The 23318-nt window shown below is 41.8% G+C and overlaps 1 gene segment (V, D, J or C); it reads right to left on the reverse strand.

Annotated features, from left to right (window-relative positions):
* Positions 1 to 3105: 3105 nt before the first annotated feature.
* Positions 3106 to 4844, reverse strand: LOC106609487 (Ig kappa chain C region, B allele-like). The segment is given in 2 exon segments: positions 3106 to 3628; positions 4584 to 4844. Coding segments are annotated over 2 exon segments (402 nt in total).
* Between the last annotated feature and the right edge of the window lie 18474 nt (positions 4845 to 23318).

The raw sequence follows: 23318 nt of genomic DNA on the forward strand, positions 1-23318 counted from the left end.
AAACACCCATAGGTCCAGACTACATACAGATTCCTTCCCTTTTGCTATAGCAAACAAACCTTGAATTAACATTTCAGACAATAAGTTGAATGGACTCCATTTATGTGAAATAATGTCTCACATTATTTCAGAATAAATATCCCAGTCTCTGCAAGATCCCCCAGTCAGGTCGTGAGTTTCTAGCAAAGATTCAACCATATTTACTGAGATGATATAACATGATCATAACCCATCAAAACAACATGAGGTTCTGTCATAGAAGACACAGTGACATGGACCACTGGTGTAGTGAAGTCAACTTTGAATATGTTTAGAAAGCATCATTCAGATCACATGTTCCCCATCATCATCCTCATCATTATTGTGCACCTACAATAGTTATTTGAAGTATTAAAATTCCCACAATACCAGTCCAATATGCATAATAAGATGTTCAGAAGTAAAGAAAAAGAAAGTGATGTTACATCAGCATCAGCCCCCCTAGATACAATCTCCATATACACCTCACAACCAGATATTGATGTGATCATCTAGCATTATATTAACTATTTTGATGAGCAGGTTACTGACTGTTATATCTGTGGATAAGACATGATGCTGGGTTCAGGCATTAGATATATCTACATAATGTATAATATACATTTTATCTGTCATAGATTACATGTTGGAATATCTGTTATTGCACCCTCCCTGAATCCACCATGGAGGTTCAAACCAGTCCACTCCCTCACATCTGACCCAGTCCAGGGTACTTCAGGCAGTGAAACTGGTCAACTGCTAGACTGGTAGTTGTAGGAGTGAAACTGAGATTTGCATAGACAGGGCTGGGTGGTTCTGCTTGTCCCAGAATAGAGCAGCACTGTCACCAGATGTTCACTCTATTCACAGGGTGTTGGAGGTAGAGAAGACCAGGGGGAAAATAATGGAAAAGTGTAGACTACACATTATTCAAAACAATTGCTAAAACATCTAATATAATAAAATCACATTAGGAATTAAACATTATAGATACATTGCATTCGGAAAGTATTCAGACCCTTTACTCTGTACTTTGTTGAAGCGCCTTTGGCAGTGATTACAGCTCCGAGTCTTCTTAGGTATGACGCTACAAGCTTGGCACATCTGTATTTGGAGAATTTCTCCCATTCTTCTGTGCAGATCCACTCAAGCTCTGTCAGGTTGGATGGGGAGCGTCGCTGCACAGCTATTTTCAGGTCTCTCCAGAGATGTTCGATTGGGTTCAAGCTCTGGCTGGGCCACACAAGGACATTCAGAGACTTGTCCCGAAGCCACTCCTGCGTTGTCTTAGCTGTGTGCTTAGGGTCGTTGTCCTGTTGAAAGGTGAAACTTCGCCCCAGTCTGAGGTCCTGTATGCTCTGGCAAAGGTTTTCAACAAGGATCTTTCTGGATCTTTGCTCCGTTCATCTTTCCCTTGATCCTGACTAGTTTCCCAGTCCCTGCCTCTGAAAAACATCCCCACATCATGATGCTGCCATGCTTCACCGTAGGGATGTTGCCAGTGTCACGTCCTGACCAGTAAAGGGGTTATTTGTTATTGTAGTTTGGTCAGGACGTGGCAGGGGGGTGTTTGTTTTATGTGGTTCGGGGTTTGTTGTTTATGTAGAGGTGTGTTTGTTTAGAGTATTCCAGGGTTTTGGTTATGTTCTATGTTGTGTATTTCTATGCTCTATCTATGTTGTGTATTTCTTTGTGTTGGCCTGGTATGGCTCTCAATCAGGAACAGCTGTACATCGTTGTTGCTGATTGAGAATCATACTTAGGTATCCCTGTTTTCACCTGTCCCTTGTGGGAAGTTGTTTTTACATTGCTGTGTGTAGCCTGCAAGACTGTTTGTCGTTCGTTCGGTTTCTTGTTACGTGTCTCAAATAAAAGTGAATATGAGCACTCAACCCGCTGCGCCTTGGTCTACTCCGTACGACACTCGTTACAGCTAGGTTTCCTCCAGACATGACGTGTGGCAATCAGGCCAAAGAGTTCAATCTTGGCATCATCAGACCATAGAATCTTGTTGCTCATAGTCTGAGAGTCCTTTAGGTGCCTTTTGGCAAACTCCAAGTGTGCTGTTGTGCCTTTTACTGACGAGTGGCTTCCATCTGGTCACTCTACGATAAAGGCCTGATTGGTGGAGTGCTGCAGAGATGGTTGCCCTTCTGTAAGGTTCGCCCATCTCCACACCTCCCTGACCAAGGCCCTTCTCCCCCAATTGCTCAGTTTGGCTGGGCTGCGAGCTCTAGGAAGAGTCTTGGTGGTTCCAAACTTCTTCCATTTAAGAATGATGAAGGCCACTGTGTTCTTGGGGACCTTCAATGCTGCAGAAATGTTTTAGTACCCTTCCACAGATCTGTGCCTCGACACAATCCTGTCTCTAACGTAAAAAATGTGAAAAAAGGAAAGCGGTCTGAATACTTTCCGAATGCACTGTATATATGTTATGGAAAGTAACTGTTCAGCAGTGTGAGTTCTATGACGACCCTCCCACTCTGTCTGTCGAATTCTTTGCTCTTGTTTTCCTTAATAGGATGTCGGTGGGTGGAGCCTGGAGGGTCGTCAGCAAAATGGGACACACCTGGGCCCGGGTGTGTCCCGGGGTAAATACACTTTTTCCCCATTCATTGAGGAGACTCTCTCCATGCAGACACACTGTTGGATTTGGTTGTGGCATTTTTGTGGACGTTTTGTTTGTTTGTTTGTTTGCTTTGGCACCTTTCAACACCCCTCATTATCACCATCTATGCACGCAACCACTCACTTCCACTACTGATTACTGACTGCACACACCATTGATAATTGTAAATTGTTTACTTTAGTTAATAAATATATTTTTGTTATTCCCTATCTCTACGTTTTCTCCCTTTTTGTTACGGGCTCTGAGCCAGTTCGTGACAGTTCTCAGAGCAGATTTTAGAGGTTTATTATCAAATATCACTAATTATTATCACTGGTATTGGTGCTACACTATAACAGGGTCATTCAGTTGTAGAAAGGATTGCGGAGTATTTGTTGGATCAGATGCCCTTTTATATAAATTAGCATGAAATGTGCTTCCTATTCATGAGACAGTGATCATTAAAGTAACTCTTGTGGTTATATTTCAATTAAAACAAGCTTTATTTGAACTCAGAAGCAAGATGACATTTACAACTTAATCACAAAATACTTCATTTAGCACACAGCACTCCTGATATTATTCACTACTATACTTTAACATTCAGCTCTAAAACACTAATGTTTCCTTCACCAGCACCATGTGGGGACTCTCTAGCCCCCTACAATGGCTTCTCCGGTCACTAGACACTACAGTGACTTTTCCGGAAGGCGGCCGAATCACTGGTGTCGTCATGGGCGACCCTGCAAGTGTACACCTCTCCCTCTTCCCAGCGTGCCTTGCTCAGGGTCAGGGTGCTGCTGCGGCTGTAGTGGCCGCCCTTCTCTTCTTCTGTGGTGGTCAGGACCCCCTCCTTCACCTCTTCCCCATCCACCTCCCAGCTCACCATCGCCCCCTGGGGGGAGTAGCCACTCAGCAGGCAGGCCAGTGTGGCCGAGCCCTCGAAGAGCTGCTCAGAGGACGGGGGAAGCAGAGACACTGTGGGCCTGACAGAGGGACCAGCTGGAGGAGAGAAGAGAGAGGAGAGAGGAGGGTCAGATACTACTGCTACTACTGTATCATGGAATATATTAGGAGAGGAGAGGAGAGGAGAGGAGAGGAGAGGAGAGGAGAGGAGAGGAGAGGAGAGGAGAGGAGAGGAGAGGAGAGGCAATACACACAGGATATTCAACTAGCTACAGTACCAAGGATAACAAAACACTTAATCTATAAAGATAAAGGCAAAAATAAACTCTGAAAATATTTTTGGACAAAGCAATCCATCAGATACATGTATGTTACATTCATGCTCTACAGTTTAGCCCACCAAGAGCAACAAAATACTAGAGGGGGTTTCCTGGACACAGATGAAGCCTTGTCCTAGACTAAAAATCCCTTTCAATGAAGATTATCCATTGAGCTTGCTTTTTAGTCCAGGACTAAGCTTAATGTTTCTGGCAAACCGTCCCATAGTCTACAAAGACATGCAGTAAACAGATATCACATATTCAGATTTAATAATCATATATACTATTAAAATTGTAAATCTCCATGTAAATGTTGTCAAATCTACTCTGAGACACAAGCCAAAATGACCTCAAAGTACTATTTAAAACTATAGATGAGGTTCCCCTTTAAACCATGTCAGTGTTAACATCTACGATGAATACAATACAAAGTGTTGCTTATATTATAGAGAAGTAGTTGCAACATATTGACACAACAATGAGCTGACATGCAATACTGTGTATCAAAATGTCCTCTTTTTAAATCACATGTTAGAGTATAAACTTGGTGGTACGTGAACAATTCTCTAACTTTGGTGACTCTGCCATTTACCAATCTCCCTATCTGTCCCCAGAAATCTCTAAAAAGATATAGCCTTGAAGTATTTATTCTGGAGAAGATAACATCTCATAACGTTGTTCATAGTATGATTACATTTTGTTTTAATGAGAGAAGACAAAAATGTACTTACTTTTCAGCACTAGTTTTGTGCCGCTTCCAAAAGTCCACCACAACGATTCATAATGGTTAAGTCGCCGTACAAAAACCTCCATCACACATGAATGGGCAGGCGCCTTGACACACAGAGCACTCTCAGTCCCACCCTGAATACTGAAGTGCTAGTATAATACAATAATGCCCAACAATGGCAAATCTTCAAAATCTGACTTAAAAGTATTTTTCTGTATAGACAGACAGCAATTTCTGATAACCAACTGTCAACTGTCTTGTTATTGTTATTGTGTCAGGAAACTAAATACCACGTTAATCAGGTAATATACTTGGCCATTACAACAGATCAAAGATTTTTGACCAGCTTCGTTGTTACTGAGTTTTGCCTTTGCAGGGCAGAATAGGGACTGATAGTACTGAACTACTAAAATAATACAATAGGGACTGATAGTACTGAACTACTAAAATAATACAATAGGGACTGATAGTACTGAAGTACAAATATAATACAATAGCGACTGATAGTACTGAAGTACAAATATAATACAATAGGGACAGATAGTACTGAACTACTAAAATAATACAATAGGGACTGATAGTACTGAAGTACAAATATAATACAATAGCGACTGATAGTACTGAAGTACAAATATAATACAATAGGGACAGATAGTACTGAACTACTAATATAATACAATAGGGACTGATAGTACTGAAGTACTAGTACAACTCAATAGGGACTGATAGTACTGAAGTACTGGAATAACGCAATAGGGACTGATAGTACTGAAGTACTATTATAATACAATAGGGACTGATGGTACTGAAGTACTGGAATAACGCAATAGGGACTGATAATCCTGGGTTATGAGTATAATCCACTGACACACTTAGATAATTACATTTTCCTCTTAGATCACTGATTTACAGTATAAGTTATTTAAAACACGATAAAATATTCTGTATCTGCATAATCTGTATGTAGTTATATAGCTAACAGTTATGAATGTAGGTACTAGCAGTAAGACTATTTACATATGATAGTTTGCATTGGCAGCACATGCTTCAGTGCTCTGTGAGTATTTATAGCCCTGTGAGTTTAACACTTCATGACTGAGAGCTGTCCTTCATGACAACAGAACCCACAACAACCATGACTTTTATCACCATCTTCATCTGGATATTTGCCCTCCATCTTCAAGGTAATATAGTTGACAGAAAATTACCTTGACTGTAGTTACCTAACCTTATTAAAGTAAATACCATTATGTTATTGTAAAGTCATTATTTTGTAAAGCAATGAGCAAATGAATGCACGATTAAATGTTAATTACATTTATTTTTCAGAGTCTAGAGGCCAGGTCACTGTGACTCAGACTCCTGCAGTGAAAACTATTTCAGTGGGTGACTTAGTCAGTCTCAGCTGTAAGACCAGCAGTGCAGTATACAGTGATAGACATGGACAGAGGTTGGCCTGGTATCAACAGAAACCTGGAGGAGCTCCTGAACTCCTAATATACTTGGCTAAAACCCTTCAGTCTGGGATTCCATCTAGATTCAGTGGTAGTGGATCTGGGAGTGACTTCACTTTGACCATTAGTGGAGTCCAGGCTGAAGATGCAGGAGATTACTACTGTCAGAGTTTACACAACCCCAACAGTGTCTGGGTGTTCACACAGTGATACAGAGCCATACAAAAACCTCCCTCAGATTTCACAGTGACTGCGCTTGTTGGGTATGACTCCAGGTGCTGAGTGGGAAGAGACAGTGGCCGTGTCCGAATACCCATACTACCATACTTAATAAGGTACATTTCAGGAAATGTTATATAACATAAACATACTGTTGACAAGTAGGCTAGGGTATAATGGAATGTTTTGCCTTGTGTGGTAGGTTGTGTGGGTTTTGTCACTCTTATGTAGGTGTCATAACCAGACATAATAACTACCGTCGTAGGTTTTGTGGGTTTTGACACTCTTGTGTAGGTGTCATAACCAGCCATAAAATAAAGCAATATATGTGTCACAAGAGGTCTAAATATATGTGCGATGACAGTGTTATGACCCCGTTATGACAGGTTATGACAAGATATGTCAGCTGTTATGACATATGACATGGTTATGACCGTGTCATAGCATTATGATGCTAGGTGTCAAGTGAAGTGTTACCACACAATCCATGTCTCAAGGTTTAAAAATCCTTGTTTAACCTGTCTCTTCCCCTTCATCTACACTGATTGAAGTGGATTTAACAAGTTATATTAATAAGGGATCATAGCTTTCACCTGGTCAGTCTATGTCATGGAAAGAGCAAACTGAGTGTATATCAGTAATGATGATAATATGTCAACTCATACACCATCACGTTAAAGCATTCCTGAAGCAATAACAACTATAAGTCTCTAGATTACATGTCTTCCTACGCTTTGCTATGGCAAACCTTAATTAGTTCATATGCAAACACCGCCTCAAAATGTCACACAATATTTTGAATGGACTCCATCTGTGTGGAATAAGTGTCTCACATCATTTCAGAATAAAAAAAAACAGTCTCTGGGGTGGTTGAATAGTGTTGAGGACTATTCAACCATCATTTTACTTCCTGACGGCCATGTCGAAACACATCAGAGTCTAAAATATGTTGTTTTATTGAACATGCTATCATAATAAAGGAATTTTCACTATATAAAGAGTGCCTTGGTCCTCCTAGGTTTTGATGAACAATTCAACCATATATGTTGAGAAGATGATTGTAAACCCTTAAAACAACACCTTGTTTTTGCTACAACCTGCTTAAATCTTCCAGCACCTTCCCAGTCTTTAATTGATTCCAGCAGAGGCATGTTTATCAATCAAGGCCATGATTGGCTGGACAATCAGCTCTCAACACTTTTAAAGTTCTGCTGCTCACACAGATCTATTCAACTACAGTTTCCCTGTGGGACCATGAAAACCTGGTTGCATAGAGAGGATACTTTGCATAGGCAGAACATGCTTCAATGGTCTGGTAGTGTTTATAGCCCTGTGAGTTTAACACTTCATGACTGAGAGCTGTCCTTCATGACAACAGAACCCACATCAACAATGAATTTTTCCACCATCTTCATCTGGACACTTGCCCTCTGCTTTCAGGAAAACGATGTGGAACTCAGACATTAGACACATGTCAGTAACTGTCAATGTCTGTCTTTAGTAATACCCATCTTATATGTCATCTATTAAATGGTGGTTTATTCATTGTAAGAATTTCCCCCTCTTTGAATCCACCATAGAGGTTACAGTAAAACTAGTCCACCCACTCACATCTGGCTCAGTCCAGGCAGTGAAACTGAAACTAGACTGGTAGGTGTGGGAGTGAAACAGATTTACATAGACAGGGCTCGGTGGTTCTGCTTGTCCCAGAATAGAGCAGCACTGTCACCAGATGTTAACCCTGTGCCCACAGGGTTGGAGGTAGAGAAGACTATCACTCTACTCTATATTTCTTGAAATAGTGGCACTTCTAGAATTTGTATTTATGTTTTTACATGTATTAAGCTTCAAATCACAGACTAACATGCTATATTGTGATTACTGGTCAATGATGATGTTAAGTGAAAATGAGGTTTAGTATATACGATCCAGTTTATTAATAGAAACAACACAAATTTGCATTCCAAAAATAAATCTTTATTTTCATCTATTATTACATTATCAAAGCACCAAAGCAAACATGATAGTGAATAAACGCAGATCATATCAAATCTAAAACTAACAAAATTTCAGTCTACAGAATGGATTGACACATGAACTCAAGCCAAGCCCCCTATTAGTCTACACAAAAGGGATCACTAAATCAGAGAATGACTGATCTTAGAAGAAAGCAGGTCAAAGCCGAGGAACCAACATCCTCTGTCCACAGAGGTGTGTGACTGGTGGGTCCTACCCAGAACAGTCAGCCCTCCCCAGGGTCTGGGTGACCGGATGCTGGGAGCTCTGGTGGGCCTCACAGGTTACTGACACTGCCTTGATCCACTCCTGGGCAGTGAGAGTCAGGGTGCTGCTCCAGCTGTACAGGCCGTTCTTGCCGTCTTGCTTCTTGTTGTTGCCGTCCACTTTCCAGCTCATGGCCCAGTCTGAGGGGAAGCCCTTGTTGGCCAGACATGTCAGCGTGGCCGTTGTCTTACGGGACAGCTCCTCACTAGAGGGGGGCAGGATGGTCAGGTTAGGGGAACTGTACCTGGAAGAAACCCAACACTACATCAAAACAACTACATCAAAACAAAATACTTTGGAAATGACTTCTAAAACGTTATATTAATATCATTGTAAATAAGATTTTGTTCTTAACTGACTTGCCTCATTAAATAAAGGTTAAATATATATATATTTTTTTAAATAAATAAATATCTATATAAGTTAGATTGCTAAAGGACGTGAAGAAAACACAAACAATAATATGATATGAAGCAGATTACAAGTATAAGGTATACAAGCAGAAATCATACCAGTATGACGTGTTTAACTTTAGCATTACTTTGTAAAAAGTGTAAAAAAATTGATCAGTGCCATTTCCTGACAGTTCCTGGTTGAAAATACGATCTACTGTACACATATGATTGACTGTACTCCTTTTAATTAGCAGGTTTGCATTGGAGGGAGTTTCGGCTTTCCATGGTGACATCACCATGTGGTAAATTGGTTAATAAACCAATAACAAAGAGAGTTCCAAATCTCTCTGCCAATAACAGCTAGTTTTCAGTTTTCTCCTCCACACTCAGACCACTCCCAAATAGTCATAGAAAAATTATTCTAGTTTTAAGCTCAAAAGCTATTTGTGCCTATTTTAACGGGAATATATTACAGCAAGGTACTTCCTTGTTACCCAGAAATGATTTGATATTGATATAAAAACGGCTGCCTTGGACCTTTAAGTTATTGTTACAACGGAGCGTCCACATGGACATTATTGTTTATTGTGGTATCAACAGAAATCTGGACAAAAAAACGAAACTCTGCATCCACTCTATTAGAACTCGCACCTCTGGAATTCCATTTAGATTCAGTAGTAGTGGATCTAGGAATGACTTCAATCTGACCATGAGTGAAGCCCAGGCGGAAGCTACAGGAGACTTTACACCTTCCCAATGGTAAAGATGCGTTCCACAGGGATAGAGAGCCGTATAAAAACCTCCCTCAGCCAGACTGTACGGTGACTGCATTGCTACAGCTAGAACCTGCTGCAAGAGCGGAGGGGAAGGACTAGACCAGTGATAGTGTTCAGTACTAGACCAGTGATATTGTTAGGACTACACCTGTGATAGTGTTCAGTACTATGCCCGTGATAGTGTTGAGGACTAGACCAGTGAGAGTGTTCAGCACTAGACCAGTGATAGTGTTCAGGACTAGACCAGTGATCGTGTTGAGGACAAGACCAGTGATAGTGTTAGAGACTAGACACAGTGATAGTGTTGAGGACTAGACCAGTGATAGTGTTGAGGACTAGACCAGTGATAGTGTTAGGGACTAGACCAGTGATAGTGTTCAGGACTACACCGTGATATTGTTGAGGACTAGACCAGTGATAGTGTTGAGGACTAGACCAGTGATAGTGTTGAGGACTAGACCAGTGATAGTGTTGAGGACTAGACCAGTGATAGTGTTGAGGACTAGACACAGTGACAGTGTTAAGGAATAGACCAGTGATAGTGTTTAGGAATAGACCAGTTAGGGACTAGACCAGTGATAGTGTTGAGGACTAGACAAGTGATGGTGTTGAGGACTAGACCAGTGATAGTGTTGAGGACTAGACCAGTGATATTGTTGGAGACTACACCAGTGATAGTGTTGAGGACTAGACCAGTGATAGTGTTGAGGACTAGACCAGTGCTAGTGTTGAGGACTAGACCAGTGATATTGTTGGAGACTAGACACAGTGATAGTGTTGAGGACTAGACCAGTGATAGTGTTGAGGACTAGACCAGTGATAGTGTTAGGGACTAGACCAGTGATAGTGTTGAGGACTAGACCAGTGATAGTGTTGAGGACTAGACCAGTGATAGTGTTGAGGACTAGACACAGTGTTATAGTGTTGAGGACTAGACCAGTGATAGTGTTCAGGACTAGACCAGTGATAGTGTTAGGGACTAGACCAGTGATAGTATTCAGTACTACACCAGTGATAGTGTTCAGTACTACACCAGTGATAGTGTTGAGGACTATACCAGTGATAGTGTTGAGGACTAGACCAGTGATAGTGTTGAGGACCAGACCTGTGATAGTGTTGAGGACTAGACCAGTGACAGTGTTGAGGACTAGACCAGTGATAGTGTTGAGGACTACACCAGTGATAGTGTTGAGGACTAGACCAGTGATAGTGTTAGGGACTAGACCAGTGATAGTGTTGAGGACTACACCAGTGATAGTTTTGAGGACTAGACCAGTGATAGTGTTGAGGACTAGACACAGTGTTATAGTGTTGAGGACTAGACCAGTGATAGTGTTTAGGACTAGACCAGTGATAGTGTTAGGGACTAGACCAGTGATAGTATTCAGTACTACACCAGTGATAGTGTTCAGTACTACACCAGTGATTGTGTTGAGGACTAGACCAGTGATAGTGTTGAGGAATAGACCTGTGATAGTGTTCAGTACTATGCCTGTGATAGTGTTGACGACTAGACCAGTGAGAGTGTTAGGGACTAGACCAGTGATAGTGTTGAGGACTAGACCAGTGATAGTGTTCAGGACTAGACCAGTGATAGTGTTAGGGACTAGACCAGTGATAGTGTTCAGGACTACACCAGTGATATTGTTCAGGACTAGACACAGTGACAGTGTTCAGGACTAGACCAGTGATAGTGTTGAGGACTAGACCAGTGATAGTGTTAGAGGCTAGACAAAGTGATAGTGTTGAGGACTATACCAGTGATAGTGTTGAGAACCAGACCAGTGATAGTGTTGAGGACTAGACACAGTGACAGTGTTCAGGAATAGACCAGTGATAGTGTTCAGGAATAGACCAGTGATAGTGTTTAGGAATAGACCAGTGATCGCGTTGAGGATTAGACTAGTGATAGTGTTGAAGACTACACCAGTGATATTGTTGAGGACTACACCAGTGATAGTGTTGAGGACTACACCAGTGATAGTGTTGAGGACTAGACCAGTGATAGTGTTGAGGACTACACCAGTGATAGTGTTGAGGACTAGACCAGTGATAGTGTTGAGGACTACACCAGTGATAGTGTTGAGGACTAGACCAGTGATAGTGTTGAGGACTACACCAGTGATAGTGTTGAGGACTAGACCAGTGATAGTGTTGAGGACTACAGTCTAGAGACTATCATAGGTTTGTTCCCTTTATTATTTGACCAACCAACACCTCAAACTGAAAACAGTCATTCAATGGATAATATACACTGAGTGGACAAAACACTAAGAATCTTCCATGACAGACTGACCAGGTGAATCCAGGTGAAAGCAATGATCCCTTATTGATGTCACTTGTTAAATCCACTTCAATTAGGGTAACGAAGGGGAGGAGACAGGTTCTAGAAAGATTTTTAGGCCTTGAGACAATGGAAACATGGATTGTGTGTGTGTCCCATTCAGAGGGAGAATGGGTAAGACAAAATATTGTCATGGTGATAGGGGCCAGGCAAACCGGTTTGAGTGTGTCAAGAACTGCAATGCTGCTGGGTTTTTCACGCTCAACTGTTTCCTGTGTGTATCAAGAATGGTCCAACACCCAAAGCACATCCAGCCAATGACAGGCAAGTGGTTGAAAATGTGTCATTGATGAAAGAGGACCAAGGAGGCTGACACTGTCACGGCTGTTTGAAGGGTCGGACCAAAATGCAGCGTGTTCGTAGTTCCACATATTTATTATAGTGAAACTAAATGCTATACACGAAAATACTTGAATATACAAAAACAACAAACAGTGACGCAGAGCGGAAACTACACTGCTCAAAAGGTAATAACCCACCAAACCAGAAGAGAAAAACCCCTACTTAATTATGATCTCTAATCAGAGGCAATGAGGATCAGCTGCCTCCAATTAGAGATCAACCCAAACAATACCAACATAGAAATAGAAAAACTAGAACTTAAACATAGAAATAGAAAACATAGAACAACCACCCAAAACACCCCCTGTCACGCCCTGACCACTCTACTATCGAAAATAACAACTTACTATGGTCAGGACGTAACAGACACGAATTGTGCAGAGCAACAGACTGGCTACAGTTAGTCAACTGACAGACTAGTACAACATTGGTGCCCAAAGACCCATAAAAAAATATGCAACTCGTCTTACCTTGACACGAATAGGATTTGGCAGCTGACAACCTTACAGAGTTCCACTTTTTTCAGCAAAAAACAAGAAACTGCAGTTGCAGTGGGCTAAGGAATGAAGACACTGGAGAATTGGAAAAACATTGCCTGGTCTGATGAATCCTGGTTCCTGCTGTTTCACACTGATGGGAGGACTAGGGTACGGAGAAAACCACGAGCACATGGATCCATCATACCGTGTGTCAACATTACAGGCTGGTGGTGGTGTGATGGTGTGGGGTGTGTTTTCATGGCACATATTGGGTCCCTTGACAAAAGTGGAGCAACATTTGAATGCCACAGGATCATTACCAATCAGATGCATCCCTTCATCGCAGCAGTGCATCCATCTGCACATTTTTGTTTTTTTCAGCAGGATAATGCCCCATGCCACAAGGCTAGGATGGTCCAGGAATGGTTCAACTGTACGAACATGACAGTGAATTCAGCTGACTGCAGTGGCTTGCCCAGTCACCAGATCTCAATCCAAATGACCATCTGTGGGATGAGATGGAACAAGCTATTCAGAGTAGAGATCCACTACCAGCCAATTTGACACAACTGTGGGAAGCATTGGAGACAACATGGGCCAGCATCGCTGTGGAACGCTTTCGTCAACTTGTGGAGACCATGCCCCGAATCTTTGGGGGGCTGTTCTGAGGGCAAAAGGGTGGGTGCAACTCAATATTAGGAAGGTGTTCCTAATGTTTTGTACACTCAGTGTATATCCCATATGTTACCAAATGAGGCATACGTTATCTGAAACAAGTTCCATATAAATCAATATTATGAGAGTGTGTGTTTCGTGTAATATTGGGTGGTAAGGGCTAAAAGCATTCAATTGGAATGTTGTGATCCAGAAGTCACAACATTCTTGTCCTGTCTAGTGCCTTGCTCCAGGAGGGCTATTTGCATAGAGAGGACACTTTGCATTGGCAGCACATGCTTCAATGGGTTGGGAGTGTTTATAGCCCTGTGAGTTTACCACTTCACGACTGAGAGCTGTTCTTCATGACAACATAACCCACAACAACCATGACTTTTATCACCATCTTCATCTGGACACTTGCCCTCTGTCTCCAAGGTAATATATTTTACAGAACATTTTCCGGACTATTGCAGTATTAGGCTATATAACCTTATTACTGTTTTAGTGAATATGCTATATGGACAAATGAATGATCAATTGAATGCTAATACTACATGACATCTCTGTTTCAGAGTCCAGAGGCCAGGTCACTGTGACTCAGACCCCTGCAGTGAAATCTGTTTCAGTGGGTAACTCAGTCAGTCTCAGCTGTAAGACCAGCAGTGCTGTATACAGTGACAGCAATGGACACTATTTGCACTGGTATCAACAGAAACCTGGAGGAGCTCCTGAACTCCTAATATACTGGGCTAAAACCCTTCAGTCTGGAACTCCATCTAGATTCAGTGGTAGTGGATCTGGGAGTGACTTCACTCTGACCATCAGTGGAGTCCAGGCTGAAGATGCAGGAGATTACTACTGTCAGAGTTACCACAGTGGTTATGTGTTCACACAGTGATACAGAGCCGTACAAAAACCTCCCTCAGTCAGACTGCACAGTGACTGTACTGCTACAGCTGGGACCTACTGCAGGTGCTGAGGAGGAAGAGACAGTGCCATGGAACACTGATCAGTAGAGGAAACCTTGAATAAGGGTAGATAGCATTTAAATCACACATTCTCCATCATCATCATCATCATCATGGTTGTGACTCATATTTGTTATGACCTGAAAGATCTTCTAAAAGTTATTTGAGGTTTTGAAAACACAATACCTGCCAAATACAATATTAGAAGTAAAACAAAAGGTGTTATGGCCTCAACATTACTTCAACGTTACAATCACTTCAGCCCCCAAAACAAGTCCCCAAACGGAGCTCATGACCAAATGTCTGATTTAAATGGATTTGATTTTACAGGATTATATTAACTATTTTCAATATGCAGGTTGCTGACTGTTAGATCTGTGAATGAGACATGATGCTGGGTTCAAACATGAGACACTATCTACATAAAGTATGATATCCATTTTATCTGTCATTAATTACATGGTGGCATATCTGTTATGTCTACCTCCCTGAATCCACCAGAGGTTAAACCAGTCCACTCCCTCACATCTGGCCCAGTCCAGGGTATTTCACTCAGTGAAACTGTTCAACTGCTAAACTGATAGCTGTCAGAGTATAAGGGCACAAGACGAGACCCAGATGCAGACAAGGGAGGCAGATGATTTGAGTCTTTATTTATTATAATCCAAAAGGGTAGGCAAGAGAATGGTCGTGGACAGGCAAAAGGTCAAAACCAGTTCAGAGTCCAGGAGGTACAGAGTGGCAGGCAGGCTCGAGGTCAAGGCAGGCAGAATGGTCAGGAAGGCGGGTACAGAGTCCAGAAACAGGCAAGGGTCAAAACAGGGAGGACTAGCAAAAAGAGAATAGAAAAAGAAGGCGCACGGGAAACCACGCTGATTGACTTGAACATACAAGATGAACTGGCACAGAGAAACAGGAAACACAGGGATACATACACTGGGAAAAATAAGCAACACCTGGAGGGGGTGGAGACAATCACAAGGACAGGTGAAACAGATCAGGGCGTGGGTGGCAGGGCTGGGTGGTTGCATAGACAGGGCTGGGTGGTTCTGCTTGTCCCAGAATGGAGCATCACTGTCACCATATTAGCAATTAAACATTAGAAATAGATATGTCATGGAAAGTAATTGTTTAGCAGTGTGAGTTGTGAGAGCAGATCTTAGAGGTTTATCACCAAATATCACTCATTATTCTCACTGGTATTGGTGCTGCAGTATAACAGGGTCATTCAGTTGTAGAAATGATTGCAGAGAATTTGTTGGATCAGATGCACTTTTAATTCTGTTTGAAATGATGAGAATAGCTATATGCTACAATAATGAAATAATGTAGCTGATTGATGTAAATTAGTATGAAATGTGCTGCCTATTCATGAGGTAGTGATGACTGGAATCATGATTAAATTAACCTGTTGGGGCTACAGGTTAGCAATGAACCCCGAGTCGGGATTGCTAACAAGGCTGGAAATTCAAAACATCAAAAATCTAATAATTTCAATTTCTCAAACAATCAACTATTTTACACAATTTAAAAGATAAACATCTCCTTAATCTAACCACATTGTTCGATTTTCAAAGAGGCTTTACGGCAAAAGCATAAAGTTAGATTATGTTAGGACAGTACATAGCCACAAAAGTACAAACATCCATTTTCAATTCAAGGTCAGGCGTCACCAAAAGCAGAAACCAGCTAGAATTATGTACTAACCTTTGTCAATCTCCATCAGATGACACTCCTAGGACATTATGTTATACAATACATGCATTTTTTGTTCCATCAAGTTCATATTTATATCCAAAAACAGCATTTTACAGTAGTGTGAAATTCTGATTTTTTTCTTCTCTGAAATGCTTCCAGTGAACATAACAAAATTACTATTCGAAAACATTGGTAAATTATAATATTGTCATTCAAAGAATAATATATTATCATCTCGTAATTGCTACCGAATGGCCAGATCTCAAAATAACTTTACTGGGAAATCACATTTTGCAATAAACGGGGTGCTATGCTAAGAACAATAAGCTATGCTATACAGTTAGCATCATCTAAAATCGATAATAACATTGTAAATATCCCCTTACCTTTGATTATCTCCATCAGAAGGCAGGCATCCCAGGTCCGGAAGGCATCCCAGGTCCGGAACAAATGTGGTTTCTTTTGACAAAGTTCATAATTTATGTCCAAATAACACCAAGTACTTAGCGTTCATTATGCTCCCACAAAACGTGGTGGGGGGAGTGTAAAATCACGCCGAAAAGCAAAAAAAACCTAGTAAATAATCTATTTACGTTCGTTCAAACATGTCAAATGTTGTTTAGCATTAATCTTTTGGTCCATTTTTAACGTTAAACATCAGTAATATTTTCACACAACCTATCCTATGTCTAGATAAACAATGATGACAAACTCACGCTTCTCAGATTTATGCGCAGGCGCAAAAAAATGAAGTGATGACATGTCAACTTCCTTGGATTCTAATTTGCTCTCTGTTTATCATAGACGCTTCAAACAACTTTATAAAGATCGTTGACATCTAGTGGAAGCCGTAGGTGTTGCGAAATGAATCCTTTCTCACTATGGTATCTATAAAACAATGACACTAAATAGTACAGTCACAAAATTCACATTTTTTTTTGATCTATTTTTCACAGGTTTTTGCCTGCAATATGAGTTTTGTTATACTTACAGACACCATTCAAACTGTTTTAGAAAATTCAGAGTGTTTTCTATCCGAATGTGTTAATAATATGCATATCCTAGCTTCTGAGTTGGTGTAGGAGGCAGTTAAAAATGGGCACATATTTTTTTCAAAATGTCTCAATACTGCCCCCGAGCCCCAACAGGTTTTAACTCTTTCTGTATTTTTTCTCCAATCAAAACAAGTAATTTAAACTCTGAGTCAAGACGACATGCACAACTTACTCTCAAAATAGTTTATTTAGCACACAGCACTACTGTATAATCCTATATAATATACTATACAATATAATACAGGAGAGGTGTGGAGAGACAATACACACAGGAATAACAACTAGCTACAGTACTGAGAACAACCGACAACAACAAAACACAATCTATAAAGATAAAGACCAAAATAAACTCTGAAAATATTTTTTTGTCAAACAATCCATCAGATGTATGTTACATTCATGCTCTACAGTTTAACCCACCAAGAACAACAAAACACTAGGATGGGGTTGAAGAGTAGTCCTAAAATAACTTTCAATGAAGATTATTCATTGAGCTTGTTTTTTAGTCCAGGGCTAGGCTTAATGTGTTTTGCAAACCACCCCTAAATCTACAAAGACATGCAGTAAACCGATATCACATATTCAGATTTAATAATCAGATTTACTATTCACAGTGTAAATCTCCATATCAATTTTGTCAAATCTACTCTCAGACACAAGACAAAATGACCTCAAAATAATATTTAAAACTATAGATGAGGTTACCTTTAAACCATGTCAGTGTTAATATCTTCCATGAATAGAACACAAATTGTTGCTTATGTTATAGAAATAGTAGTAGCTACAACTCGACAGAACAATGAGCTGACATGCAATACTGTATATCTCTTTTTAAATTGCAAGTTAGAATACATAGTTATATTGCCAAAGAAACTTGGTGGTATTCTGACACTTCGGTGACTCTGCCCTCTACCAACGTACCAATCTGTCCGCAGAAATCTCTAGAAAAGGTATAGCCTAAAAGTCTTTCCTCTGGTGAAGATGATAACATCTCATAACGTTGTTCAATAGCATGATTACATTTTGTTTTATCAGAGAAGAAAGACAAAAATGTACTTATTTTTCAGCACTGGTTTTGTGCCGCTTCCAAAAGTCCACCACAGTGATTCATTCTGGTGTCTCTGTACAAAAACCTCCTTTACACACAAGTGGAATTCTTCACACACACACAGCACTCTCAGTGCCACCCTAATAATAATGTATAATGGCGCCGGAGGAGATGGCTGCCATTTTAAGGGCTCCTAACCAATTGTGCTATTGTGTGTGTTGTTTTGCAACTTATTTTGTACATAATGTTTCGGCCACCGTCTCTTATGACCAAAAAGAGCTTCTGGATATCAGGACAGCGATTACTCACCTTGTACTGGATGAAGACTTTTTCTTTAAAGAATCGGACTTCGAAGGATTTACTTCAGACACCGAACAAGGCCCAAACCCCCGTCATTTGCATGAAGAAGAGACAGAGATATAGGGGTCGTAGGTCGGGGTGCCTTGTAAGAATCTGACGGCAAGTGGGTAACCCGCCCCTACCATCGGTCCTATTAGCCAACGTGCAATCATTGGATAATAACTGGATGAGCTCCGATCAAGACTATCCTACTAACGGGACATTAAAAACGGCAATATCTTATGTTTATACCACAACAGGCAACACACTGGAGCCAACATAAACTTCAAAAAATTGTAGGGCAAATAACAGCGCCAGGGTCTCCTGTTCGATAGTGGAATACCTTGACTGACAGCTGTTGAATTTTCGAGAGAAGTAGCAAACTGGGTGATCTAGACCATCGTGTTCCTGTAATAGTACAGCACCTGCACCCACTGAACTGGCATCCACCTCCAACTTAAATGGTTTCTGGAAATCAGGGGCAGAAAGAACAGGAGAAGTACACAATAGTGCTTTTACAGAGTCAAAAGCAGATTGACACTCAGCGGTCCACTCAAAGGATACTGAAGGACTGAGTAACCTAGTCAGTGGGGCTACAACTGTTGAGAAATTCCTACAAAATGTACGATAATAACCCGTCATGCCTAAAAATCTGCGTAATTCTCAGCGAGTGGCAGGGGCAGGAAACCGGGTGATAGCATCCACCTTAGCTGCTACGGTACGCACCTGACCCCGACCTACCTCTTTACCCAAATATGTAACAGTTGCCTTTCCAAACTCACATTTGGCTAAGTTAAGGGTCAAAGAAGCGTTGGCCAAGCGTGCAAACACAGCCCTCAATGTGCTCAGGTGATCAAGCCAGGTAGTCGAATGAACAACCAGGTCATCCAGATATGCAGTACAATCAGGAACATCAGCCAACACAATATTTACCAAACGTTGAAACGTGGCTGGAGCATTCCTCATTCCAAAAGCCATCACTGTGTACTGACAGAAACTGTCAGGAGTTACAAAAGCAGACACCTCAGAGGCACGAAGGGTTAAAGGCACCTGCCAATAACCTTTTAACAAGTCAAGCTTAGTAACATACGCAGCCGATCCAATGGTGTCTATACAGTCATCCATGCGAGGTAAAGGGAATGAGTCAGGTATAGTAACATTATTCACTTTCCTGTAGTCAGTGCAAAATCTTTGAGTCCCGTCAGGCTTTGGAATCAGCAGACAGGGGGAACTCCAAGGACTGCCACTGGGGATTGCCATCTCATTTTCCAGTAAATAAGTTACCTCTTTCTTCATCACTCCTCTCTTGATTGAATTCACACGATAAGGGTGCTGTTTGATTGGAGCAGCATCACCTACATTTATATCATGTTTCAACACATTGGTACGACTGGGAACATCCTGAAAGAGACTTGGAAAATCAGTGATTAGTAACTCAATATCAGATCTCTGCTGATCATTCAAATGCAACAAATGGGTTGGGAGAGACGCCACCATCTCAGAATTACACAAACGAGCACACTGCTCAGGAGTATTCCGCATCACCAAACCGTCCTCATCATTTAGGCTGACTCCTGGGTGAGTAACCAGGCTCACAGAAGCAACAGAGGATACAACAGGTTTTTCACTGGTAATGGGAGACTCGGTACCACCTCTAACAAGATAGGCTTTAATCATGTTAATGTGACATACCCTAAATGGTCGTCTACGGTCTGGCGTTTTGATAACATAATCAGTATCACTGAGTTTTCGGTCCACTACATATGGGCCAGAGAAACTGGAAGAGAGACACGAGCCGGGTACCGGCAACAACACCAAGACTTGGTCACCTGGTTGAAAAGAACGAAACACAGATTTAACATCAAAATGACGTTTCATTTTCTTTTGTGTGGAAGACAGATTTTCTCTGGCTACAGCACAGGCGTCATGCAACCGCTCCCGGACTTGACTAACATAGTCTAGTACATTAGTAGAGGACCCAACTGAATCATCAGCCATAAGTTGTTCTTTCAGTACCTTGAGAGGCCCTCTCACGGTATGACCAAAGATTAGCTCAGCTGGGCTAAACCCAAGAGACTCCTGTACGGTCTCCCGAATAGCAAACAGCACGTAGGGCACCCCCTCATCCCAATCTTTTCCTGTGTCCATACAGTATTTACGCAACATAGCTTTTAGCGTCTGATGCCAACGTTCCAGCGCGCCCTGACTCTCCGGGTGATAAGCGCTAGACATCTGATGGGACACTGACAAGGACTTCAACACACTTCCAAACAATTTTGATGTAAAATTTGTGCCTTGATCTGTCTGTACAATTTTTGGAAATCCAAAGGTAGAGAAATACTTAATCAGCGCCTTCACAATTGCCTTACTTGTGATTTTACGCATAGGAATCGCCTCTGGGTACCTTGTAGCAGTGCACATTATTGTTAACAAGAATTGATTACCTGACTTAGTCCTGGGCAAGGGACCAACACAATCAATGATTACCTTCTCAAACGGCTCTCCCATGACCGGAATAGGGCAGAGAGGAGCCTGGGAAATTACCTGGTTAGGCTTCCCCACCACCTGGCAAGTACTACATGTACGGCAATAGCGAGCCACATCCCGTTTCATTCCCGGCCAGAAGAAATGACGGAGGAGTCGGTCGTAGGTTTTAGTCACCCCTAGATGACCAGACCAGGGAATATCATGAGCTAGGGACAACACCTTTGTCTGAAACGGGGCAGGAACTACAATCTGGCTAACGGAACTCCAATCATTTTCTAGGTCAGCACGGGGAGTCCATTTTCTCATCAGAAGCCCCTTCTCAAGGAAATACGTGACACCTTTCCTGTTTTTGTCACTCAAAGGTAACATGGAGGAAAAACATTTGGCCAAGCCCACATCCTCTATCTGGGCAGCTATTAGCTCCTCCCGAGTAACTGGCAACCTTAAACAGTCCACCGAGGAAGCCATTGTCTTGTCTTTATTTCCATCATCATGATCAGAACTCACTGGGAACACAGGAGTAGAACACTGAATATCTTCCCCATTCAACATAGGTGCAAGCACAGAGTCAGCTAAGTCTACCATGGTACCTAAGCAACGTGACTGCGCCCGCGTAATGGCACACGCTGGAAATGCGTCGGGAAACGTAGTTCCCAAAACATCAGCACTTAACTGAGCATCAGGCTTGTCTAGTACTTCTAACACAGGCACAACTTTGCCTCCTGCTAGATCGTTACCCATGATTAGGTCAACCCCATGTACGGGAAGCTCGGACTGTACACCGATTCTGAAATATCCACTCACTAGATCAGAAGTCAAATGGACAGTATGTAACGGAACAGGCACACAACCCATTTCGATCCCCCTCAATAATACACTAGAGCCACAATAAGACTCTTCTGACCAAGGCAGAACACTCGAGAGAATTACAGACTGAGCCGCACCAGTATCTCTCAATATCAAAACTGGCTTTTGGTCTCCAGAATCATCTGTCAGGGAAACAAAGCCTTTAAATATGAACGGGTCGTACGTTTGATCAGGACGACTTAGTACAACTTCAGGACTCTCCTTTACAGAGCTCTTATTGGTTACTTTAATCAAACCCACACTTTTATGGAGTTTAGGGGTTGAAGCTGGTGACTTGTGTTTTAGAGACATACATTCTGAAATTACGTGTCCTACTTTATGACAGTAAAAACATGCGCGTTCCTCCTTTTGATTCAGCCGTGTACTTCCTGAGTAACGGGGTGAATAGTAGACAGAAGAGGATACAACCGGTCTAGTCTCACTACGGTGTGTGGGAAACACCGTTTTATGTGTTAACACAAATTCATCTGCAAGCACCGCGGCGTCAGATAACTTTAACACTTTCTGTTCATTAATGTATACAACCAACCGCTCTGGGAGGCTGTTTTTAAATTCTTCCAATAACATTAATTCACGAAGACCTTCAAAGTCATTGATTTTACTCGCTGAGCACCATTTGTCAAAGAGAGACTCCTTCTCTCTAGCGAATTCAACAAAAGTTTTTATAGAGGATTTGGAGTGCTTTCTAAACTTTTGTCTATAAGCCTCTGGCACAAGCTCATACCCACGGAGCACAGTAGCCTTAACTATGTCGTAATTAAGACTATCAGCGAGAGAAAGAGTACCCAATACCTCCTGCGCTTTACCGGACAATTTACATTGGAGTAGAAGCGGCCACACGTCCCTAGGCCAATTCAAAGCCACTGCTATGCGTTCGAATGCACAAAAGTAAGAGTCAACCTCAGACTCACGGAATTGTGGAACTAAAGCAATATGCCGGCTAATGTCAAAGGTAGAGGCAGATCCTGGGGTGGAAAACACACTATTGGAAATGGCAGGGACAGCGGCCAGCCTCGCCATCTCCGCCTCTAATTCCAATTTGCGCATTTCGAAGTCCATCTGCCTTATCTTAAGGTCCTTTTCTGCTTCCAACTCCAGTCGGCGCATCTCCAACTTGAGATGTAGCTCATCCTTTCGGATTTGTGCTCGCTCTTCTGCCTCCATCTGCAAATGTATAGCCGTAGGCACAGGAGAAAGAGGGTCAAATCGAGGCAAGGTGTCCGGGGATTTATACTCGACCTCATCGTCGGGCCTAGTCGGGGTACCCAGAGCATCCACCACCTCTCCAACCGTAGGCCGAGGCAAAACCAACACCTGCTTTTCCA

This window comes from Salmo salar, chromosome 07 (genome assembly GCF_965601325.2).
Source record: "Salmo salar chromosome 07, fSalSal1, whole genome shotgun sequence".
Taxonomy (NCBI): domain Eukaryota; kingdom Metazoa; phylum Chordata; class Actinopteri; order Salmoniformes; family Salmonidae; genus Salmo; species Salmo salar.